This window comes from Oncorhynchus mykiss, chromosome 6 (genome assembly GCF_013265735.2).
Source record: "Oncorhynchus mykiss isolate Arlee chromosome 6, USDA_OmykA_1.1, whole genome shotgun sequence".
NCBI classification, from domain to species: domain Eukaryota; kingdom Metazoa; phylum Chordata; class Actinopteri; order Salmoniformes; family Salmonidae; genus Oncorhynchus; species Oncorhynchus mykiss.
The window spans coordinates 92379250-92389313 of record NC_048570.1 but is presented as its reverse complement, the minus strand read 5'-3'; the positions used below and the strand labels follow the sequence as shown (position 1 = coordinate 92389313).

Here is a 10064-nt window from a genome sequence, read left to right as displayed (position 1 = left end):
TTAGCTGCTATCTTCCACTGAAGGGCTCTTCACTAGTTCTATTTCAATGGGTTTAGCTGCTATCTTCCTCTGAAGGGCTCTTCACTAGTTCTATTTCAATGGGTTTAGCTGCTATCTTCCACTGAAGGGCTCTTCACTAGTTCTATTTCAATGGGTTTAGCTGCTATCTTCCTCTGAAGGGCTCTTCACTAGTTCTATTTCAATGGGTTTAGCTGCTATCTTCCTCTGAAGGGCTCTTCACTAGTTCTATTTCAATGGGTTTAGCTGCTATCTTCCTCTGAAGGGCTCTTCACTAGTTCTATTTCAATGGGTTTAGCTGCTATCTTCCTCTGAAGGGCTCTTCACTAGTTCTATTTCAATGGGTTTAGCTGCTATCTTCCTCTGAAGGGCTCTTCACTAGTTCTATTTCAATGGGTTTAGCTGCTATCTTCCACTGAAGGGCTCTTCACTAGTTCTATTTCAATGGGTTTAGCTGCTATCTTCCTCTGAAGGGCTCTTCACTAGTTCTATTTCAATGGGTTTAGCTGCTATCTTCCTCTGAAGGGCTCTTCACTAGTTCTATTTCAATGGGTTTAGCTGCTATCTTCCTCTGAAGGGCTCTTCACTAGTTCTATTTCAATGGGTTTAGCTGCTATCTTCCTCTGAAGGGCTCTTCACTAGTTCTATTTCAATGGGTTTAGCTGCTATCTTCCACTGAAGGGCTCTTCACTAGTTCTATTTCAATGGGTTTAGCTGCTATCTTCCTCTGAAGGGCTCTTCACTAGTTCTATTTCAATGGGTTTAGCTGCTATCTTCCACTGAAGGGCTCTTCACTAGTTCTATTTCAATGGGTTTAGCTGCTATCTTCCACTGAAGGGCTCTTCACTAGTTCTATTTCAATGGGTTTAGCTGCTATCTTCCTCTGAAGAGCTCTTTCAAGCCCCTCAAACATGATGTTGTATCTGCATGTGAGCATTAGATTTAAATCCACAATTAATTTCAAACTTTCATATTTCAACAGAAAGATTAGAACGTCTGAAAAGGTCTTGTATCGGACGAGAGACCACCGACGTAGACCTAAAAAAGCCAAACATTTTCAGAGAGCAACTGCCCAGTGACCGAACTAGCCGTTAATTAAGGTCTTCTTGACAAACGAGCACCATTTATAAAAGCCCTATTTTAAATAGTAGTCCTTATATTTATGAGACAGCGCTGGGAAGGGTGATGACCCCTCTAGTAATTTAATAGGATCTCTATGGCTGGGAAGGGCATGAAAGTGAATTCTATATCTGCCCATTGCCTCTTTCTAATTCATTTCTAATTTTATTATTAGGAAAAGTAGTATGTATTTAAAAGCAGGATGAGACTTTATAGAATGGTGAGGAGGAGGAGTCTACCGTGGTGAGGAGGAGGAGTCTACCGTGGTGAGGAGGAGGAGTCTACCGTGGTGAGGAGGAGGAGTCTACCGTGGTGAGGAGGAGGAGTCTACCGTGGTGAGGAGGAGGAGTCTACCGTGGTGAGGAGGAGTCTACCGTGGTGAGGAGGAGGAGTCTACCGTGGTGAGGAGGAGGAGTCTACTGTGGTGAGGAGGAGGAGTCTACCCTGGTGAGGAGGAGGAGGCTACCCTGGTGAGGAGGAGGAGTCTACCCTGGTGAGGAGGAGGTGTCTACCCTGGTGAGGAGGAGGAGTCTACCGTGGTGAGGAGGAGGAGTCTACCGTGGTGAGGAGGAGGAGTCTACCGTGGTGAGGAGGAGGAGTCTACCGTGGTGAGGAGGAGGAGTCTACCGTGGTGAGGAGGAGGAGTCTACCGTGGTGAGGAGGAGTCTACCGTGGTGAGGAGGAGGAGTCTACCGTGGTGAGGAGGAGTCTACCGTGGTGAGGAGGAGGAGTCTACTGTGGTGAGGAGGAGGAGTCTACCCTGGTGAGGAGGAGGAGGCTACCCTGGTGAGGAGGAGGAGTCTACCCTGGTGAGGAGGAGGTGTCTACCCTGGTGAGGAGGAGGAGTCTACCCTGGTGAGGAGGAGGAGTCTACTGTGGTGAGGAGGAGGAGTCTACCCTGGTGAGGAGGAGGAGTCTACCGTGGTGAGGAGGAGGAGTCTACCGTGGTGAGGAGGAGGAGTCTACCGTGGTGAGGAGGAGGAGTCTACCGTGGTGAGGAGGAGTCTACCGTGGTGAGGAGGAGGAGTCTACCGTGGTGAGGAGGAGGAGTCTACCGTGGTGAGGAGGAGGAGTCTACCGTGGTGAGGAGGAGGAGTCTACCGTGGTGAGGAGGAGGAGTCTACCGTGGTGAGGAGGAGGAGTCTACCGTGGTGAGGAGGAGGAGTCTACCGTGGTGAGGAGGAGTCTACCGTGGTGAGGAGGAGTCTACCGTGGTGAGGAGGAGGAGTCTACCGTGGTGAGGAGGAGGAGTCTACCGTGGTGAGGAGGAGGAGTCTACCGTGGTGAGGAGGAGGAGTCTACCGTGGTGAGGAGGAGGAGTCTACCGTGGTGTGGAGGAGGAGTCTACCCTGGTGAGGAGGAGGAGTCTACCGTGGTGAGGAGGAGGAGGAGGAGTCTACTGTGGTGAGGAGGAGGAGTCTACCCTGGTGAGGAGGAGGAGGCTACCCTGGTGAGGAGGAGGAGTCTACCCTGGTGAGGAGGAGGAGTCTACTGTGGTGAGGAGGAGGAGTCTACCCTGGTGAGGAGGAGGAGGCTACCCTGGTGAGGAGGAGGAGGCTACCCTGGTGAGGAGGAGGAGTCTACTGTGGTGAGGAGGAGGAGTCTACCCTGGTGAGGAGGAGGAGTCTACTGTGGTGAGGAGGAGGAGTCTACCCTGGTGAGGAGTAGGAGGCTACCCTGGTGAGGAGGAGGAGTCTACCCTGGTGAGGAGGAGGAGTCTACTGTGGTGAGGAGGAGGAGTCTACCCTGGTGAGGAGGAGGAGGCTACCCTGGTGAGGAGGAGGTGTCTACCCTGGTGAGGAGGAGGAGTCTACCCTGGTGAGGAGGAGGAGTCTACTGTGGTGAGGAGGAGGAGTCTACCCTGGTGAGGAGGAGGAGGCTACCCTGGTGAGGAGGAGGAGGCTACCCTGGTGAGGAGGAGGAGTCTACTGTGGTGAGGAGGAGGAGTCTACCCTGGTGAGGAGGAGGAGTCTACTGTGGTGAGGAGGAGGAGTCTACCCTGGTGAGGAGGAGGAGGCTACCCTGGTGAGGAGGAGGAGTCTACCCTGGTGAGGAGGAGGAGTCTACTGTGGTGAGGAGGAGGAGTCTACCCTGGTGAGGAGGAGGAGGCTACCCTGGTGAGGAGGAGGAGTCTACCCTGGTGAGGAGGAGGTGTCTACCCTGGTGAGGAGGAGGAGTCTACCCTGGTGAGGAGGAGGAGTCTACTGTGGTGAGGAGGAGGAGTCTACCCTGGTGAGGAGGAGGAGGCTACCCTGGTGAGGAGGAGGAGTCTACCCTGGTGAGGAGGAGGAGTCTATTAGTTTTATTAGTTTAATTTAGTTTAGTTTAGTTTAGTTTAAGTCTCTGAATTGTTTAATCAAACGTTTCACCGCCAGCTCCTGATATCAGGGAATGAAAACTACAATCTGTCTCCTGAATTAGCCTAGTGGACCCGAGCTCGTTTCCCCCGGTTTCCCCTAGCTAAACTAGGTGGCTAGCGTCACTGTGCTAGTTGTTGTCCTCATTGCCAAACGTCCTAAATAATGCACCCTCATCTTCAAAAGTAATAGAACTACAATCGTATAACGAAGAAATTTGACGGAAAAAAACAGTGTATTGTTTAATTGTTTTGTTGAATAGTCAGGAGAGGTTCGAGGTATCTGTCATAAGACGACAGAGGCGGCGAAGGACTTCATAGTCCAAGTTCAGTTTTGAGATTCACCGGTGACTAGGCGTAGGGTCAGCTGGACGTTTCTGACTGGTTCTGCTTGTAACTGTGACAACGGGCAGCCACTCGGTTTGATGGGAAATGTAGTGATTTTTCCAACACAGCCAGATCTGTACACAGTCTTGTACCCTTAACCTTCTTTAAACTGACTATCGTATTTGTTGATTAGACCAGAGTTTATTAATATAATGACACATCCAGGAGTCACGAGTTATCTGACACGAGAAAACTTGAGAAAATAGCAACTCTACAGATCACAATGACTACAGATGACAATTTCTACAGATCTCAATGACTACAGATCGCAATGACTACAGATTGGAATGACTACAGATTACAATGACTACAAATCACAATGACTACAGATTACAATGACTACATATCACAATGACTACAGATGAAAATTATTACATATCGTAATGACTACAGATGACAATGACTACAGATGACAAAGAATACAGATGACAATGACTACAGATCGCAATGACTACAGATCACAATGACTACAGATCACAATGACTACAGATCACAATGACTACAGATCGTAATGACTACAGATCGTCATGACTACAGATCACAATCACTAAATTACTTCCGGACACAAAGGGTCCTCAGAGCTCCTCCTCCTCCCCACTCTATAGCCTTTATTGCACTGTGGACCAGGCAGGGGAGAGGAACGGTCATAACAGATCTATGTTATGGCATATCTACGTCTCAACAGCTCTATGTCCTATTAACAGATCTATGTCAGAACAGATTTATGTCACATTAATAGATCTATGTCATATTACCAGATCTATGTCCTATTAACATATCTATGTCATATTAACAGATCTATGTCAGAACCGATTTATGTCATATTACCAGATCTATGTCCTATTAACATATCTATGTCATATTAACAGATCTATGTCATATTACCAGATATATGTCATATTAACAGATCTATGTCCTAAAAGTAACAAATCTATGTCCTAATAGAGATATGTCATATTACCGGATCGATGGCTTAATAGATTTATGTCCTGATAGATCTATGTCATAACAGTAACAGATCTATGTCCTAATATATCTATGTCCTAACAGTAACAGATCTATGTCCTAATAGATCTATGTCCTAAGAGATTGTTCTGTGATTAAGCCACAGAACAATCTGAACAATGAATAACATTGGCTGAGACTTGAAGATGAGCATTAGCTCGATGTGATGTGGAGGAGATCAGACTTCAGGTTTATGACTGAATATAATTCAGAATGTAACCATATTTAAATAAGTTAAGCTGTGTCGATATATCTATTGAAACAAAATGACAATAAATGACAAATTAATGTTGTAGGTAAGACAAATGAGTTGGCTAAAGTACAAACTGTCTGGCCTCCAGGCTAGTGGAAAGAGGTTTGATGCAGAGTGATAACAGAGACCTATGTCCCATCTCCAAACAGTCCTAGAGACAGAGAGAGCAGAGACTGTAAGGGGTTTGAGGCAGAGTGATAACAGAGACCTATGTCCCATCTCCAAACAGTCCTAGAGACAGAGAGAGCAGAGACTGTAAGGGGTTTGAGGCAGAGTGATAACAGAGACCTATGTCCCATCTCCAAACAGTCCTAGAGACAGAGAGAGCAGAGACTGTAAGGGGTTTGAGGCAGAGTGATAACAGAGACCTATGTCCCATCTCCAAACAGTCCTAGAGACAGAGAGAGCAGAGACTGTAAGGGGTTTGAGGCAGAGTGATAACAGAGACCTATGTCCCATCTCCAAACAGTCCTATAGACAGAGAGAACAGAGACTGTAAGAGGTTTGAGGCAGAAAGAACAACGACTGATGGAAAGTGGTTTGAAGCAGAGTGAACAGAGACTGTAAGGGGTTTCAGGCAGAAAGAACAATGACTGATGGAAAGTGGTTTGAAGCAGAGTGAACAGAGACTGTAAGGGGTTTGAGGCAGAAAGAACAACGACTGATGGAAAGTGGTTTGAAGCAGAGTGAACAGAGACTGTAAGGGGTTTGAGGCAGAAAGAACAACGACTGATGGAAAGTGGTTTGAAGCAGAGTGAACAGAGACTGTAAGGGGTTTGAGGCAGAAAGAACAACGACTGATGGAAAGTGGTTTGAAGCAGAGTGAACAGAGACTGTAAGGGGTTTGAGGCAGAAAGAACAACGACTGATGGAAAGTGGTTTGAAGCAGAGTGAACAGAGACTGTAAGGGGTTTGAGGCAGAAAGAACAACGACTGATGGAAAGTGGTTTGAAGCAGAGTGAACAGAGACTGTAAGAGGTTTGAGGCAGAAAGAACAACGACTGATGGAAAGTGGTTTGAAGCAGAGTGAACAGAGACTGTAAGAGGTTTGAGGCAGAAAGAACAACGACTGATGGAAAGTGGTTTGAAGCAGAGTGAACAGAGACTGTAAGGGGTTTGAGGCAGAAAGAACAACGACTGATGGAAAGTGGTTTGAAGCAGAGTGAACAGAGACTGTAAGGGGTTTGAGGCAGAAAGAACAACGACTGATGGAAAGTGGTTTGAAGCAGAGTGAACAGAGAGACTAGAGAAACTCACCTTGGTTACACAGAGAGCCACGGAATCCTGACAGACACTCACAGTGTCCTGTGATGTGGTGACAGGGACCATCGCTATGGATACACTGAGGACAGGACTGACTACAGCGCTGACCATAGAACCCTGGAGAACAGACTGAAAACACAGGGGACAGGGTGAGGGGGTTAATGTGTGTGTAGGTATGTGTGTGTGTGTGTGTGTATACTTACAAACACATATATTTCTGAGACAACCACAGATACAAAGCTAAGACACTAACAGACACTACCGGCCACCCCCAGACACTACCAGACATTACCAGACACCACCAGACACTACCAGACATTACCAGACATTACCAGACACCCCCAGACATTACCAGACACCCCCAGACACTACCAGACATTACTAGACACTACCAGACACTACCAGACACCACCAGACACTACCAGACACTACCAGACACCCCCAGACACCCCCAGACACTACCAGACACTACCAGACATTACCAGACACTACCAGACACCACCAGACACTAGCAGACATTACCAGACACCACCAGACACTACTAGACATTACCAGACACCACCAGACACTACTAGACACCACCAGACACCACCAGACACTAGCAGACAATACCAGACACTACACACCAAAGATAACATTAAACACTCAAACTCTCATGGCATTTCCTATTTCCAATTTCTCCCCTCTCCTCTCCTCTCCTCTCCTCTCCTCTCCTCTCCTCTCCTCTCCTCTCCTCTCCTCTCCTCTCCCCTCCTCTCCTCTCCTCTCCCCTTCCTCTCCTCTCCTCTCCCCTCCTCTCCCCTCCCTTTCCCCTCCCCTCCCCTCTCCTCTCCTCTCCTCTCCTCTCCCCTCCCCTCCCTTTCCTTTCCTTTCCTCTCCTCTCCCCTCCCCTCCCCTCCTCTCCCTTCCTCTCCTCTCCTCTCCCCTCCCCTTCCTCTCCCCTCCTCTCCTCTCCTCTCCTCTCCTCTCCTCTCCTCTCCTCTCCTCTCCTCTCCTCTCCTCTCCTCTCCTCTTCCTCTCCCCTCCCCTCCCCTCCCCTCCCCTCGCCTCCTCTCCCCTCCCCTTCCTCTCCTCTCCCCTCCCCTCCCCTCCCTTCCTCTCCCTCTCCCCTCCTCTCCTCTCCTCTCCTCTCCTCTCCTCTCCCCTCCCCTTCCTCTCCCCTCCCCTTCCTCTCCTCTCCTCTCCTCTCCTCTCCTCTCCTCTCCTCTCCTCTCCTCTCCTCTCCCCTCCCCTCCCCTTCCCTTCCCCTCCTCTCTTCTCCCTCTCCCTCTCCTCTCCTCTCCTCTCCTCTCCTCTTCCCCTCCTCTCCCTTTCCTCTCCTCTCCTCTCTTTTCCTTTCATCTTTCAGGTTCACATGAGGTAAAGTCTGAAGCCAAGGAAGAAAAAGACTTTGACAGCCCACTCTGTTCTCTATTGTAGTCCTCTGTAGTGAAGGACCAGAACAGTTAGAGAGCGTAGCTTTGTCCTCCTTCACTGAGGCTGCAGCATCCCAAATGGTATATAGTGCACTATAAAGGGAATAGGGCCGCAGTCTGTGCCACTCAGGCCATATGTCTTCCTTAAGCTCTTAATTCGTTTGCATTGATGTTTCTCTAAGTGGCGAGAGGAAGGGTTTACAGGTCAGAATGATGTTTCCTTCCTGCTCTGTCTCAGTGTAATGAGAGGAGGAGTTAACAGGTCAGAATGATGTTTCCTTCCTGCTCTGTCTCAGTGTAATGAGAGGAGGAGTTAACAGGTCGGAATGATGTTTCCTTCCTGCTCTGTCTAATGAGAGGAGTTAACAGGTCAGAATTATGTTTTCTTCCTGCTCTGTCTTAGTGTAATGAGAGGAGGAGTTAACAGGTCAGAATGATGTTTCCTTCCTGCTCTGTCTCAGTGTAATGAGAGGAGGAGTTAACAGGTCAGAATGATGTTTCCTTCTTGCTCTGTCTCAGTGTAATGAGAGGAGGAGTTAACAGGTCAGAATGATGTTTCCTTCCTGCTCTGTCTCAGTGTAATGAGAGGAGGAGTTTACAGGTCAGAATGATGTTTCCTTCCTGCTCTGTCTCAGTGTAATGAGAGGAGGAGTTAACAGGTCAGAATGATGTTTCCTTCCTGCTCTGTCTTAGTGTAATGAGCGGAGGAGTTAACAGGTCAGAATTATGTTTTCTTCCTGCTCTGTCTCAGTGTAATGAGAGGAGGAGTTAACAGGTCAGAATGATGTTTCCTTCCTGCTCTGTCTCAGTGTAATGAGAGGAGGAGTTAACAGGTCAGAATGATGTTTCCTTCCTGCTCTGTCTCAGTGTAATGAGAGGAGGAGTTAACAGGTCAGAATGATGTTTCCTTCCTGCTCTGTCTAATGAGAGGAGTTAACAGGTCAGGATGATGTTTTCTTCCTGCTCTGTCTCAGTGTAATGAGAGGAGGAGTTAACAGGTCAGAATGATGTTTCCTTCCTGCTCTGTCTCAGTGTAATGAGAGGAGGAGTTAACAGGTCAGAATGATGTTTCCTTCCTGCTCTGTCTCAGTGTAATGAGAGGAGGAGTTAACAGGTCAGAATGATGTTTTCTTCCTGCTCTGTCTCAGTGTAATGAGAGGAGGAGTTAACAGGTCAGAATGATGTTTCCTTCCTGCTCTGTCTCAGTGTAATGAGAGGAGGAGTTAACAGGTCAGAATGATGTTTCCTTCCTGCTCTGTCTCAGTGTAATGAGAGGAGGAGTTAACAGGTCAGAATGATGTTTCCTTCCTGCTCTGTCTCAGTGTAATGAGAGGAGGAGTTAACAGGTCAGAATGATGTTTCCTTCCTGCTCTGTCTCAGTGTAATGAGAGGAGGAGTTAACAGGTCAGAATGATGTTTCCTTCCTGCTCTGTCTCAGTGTAATGAGAGGAGGAGTTAACAGGTCAGAATGATGTTTCCTTCCTGCTCTGTCAGTGTAATGAGAGGAGGAGTTAACAGGTCAGAATGATGTTTTCTTCCTGCTCTGTCTAATGAGAGGAGGAGTTAACAGGTCAGAATGATGTTTCCTTCCTGCTCTGTCTCAGTGTAATGAGAGGAGGAGTTAACAGGTCAGAATGATGTTTTCTTCCTGCTCTGTCTCAGTGTAATGAGAGGAGGAGTTAACAGGTCAGAATGATGTTTCCTTCCTGCTCTGTCTCAGTGTAATGAGAGGAGGAGTTAACAGGTCAGAATGATGTTTCCTTCCTGCTCTGTCTCAGTGTAATGAGAGGAGGAGTTAACAGGTCAGAATGATGTTTTCTTCCTGCTCTGTCTCAGTGTAATGAGAGGAGGAGTTAACAGGTCAGAATGATGTTTCCTTCCTGCTCTGTCTCAGTGTAATGAGAGGAGGAGTTAACAGGTCAGAATGATGTTTCCTTCCTGCTCTGTCTCAGTGTAATGAGAGGAGGAGTTAACAGGTCAGAATGATGTTTCCTTCCTGCTCTGTCTAATGAGAGGAGTTAACAGGTCAGGATGATGTTTTCTTCCTGCTCTGTCTCAGTGTAATGAGAGGAGGAGTTAACAGGTCAGAATGATGTTTCCTTCCTGCTCTGTCTCAGTGTAATGAGAGGAGGAGTTAACAGGTCAGAATGATGTTTCCTTCCTGCTCTGTCTCAGTGTAATGAGAGGAGGAGTTAACAGGTCAGAATGATGTTTTCTTCCTGCTCTGTCTCAGTGTAATGAGAGGAGG

At 47.7% G+C, this 10064-nt stretch overlaps 1 protein-coding gene across 1 annotated transcript in view; it reads right to left on the bottom strand.

Moving 5' to 3' along the window:
* LOC118964977 (multiple epidermal growth factor-like domains protein 11) overlaps positions 1 to 10064 on the bottom strand; it is a 280070-nt gene that overhangs the window by 25329 nt on the left and 244677 nt on the right. The window contains exon 16 of the mRNA XM_036981545.1: positions 6396 to 6530. Coding sequence (XP_036837440.1) covers positions 6396 to 6530 — 135 coding nt within the window. The remainder of the gene's footprint in view (positions 1 to 6395; positions 6531 to 10064) is intronic.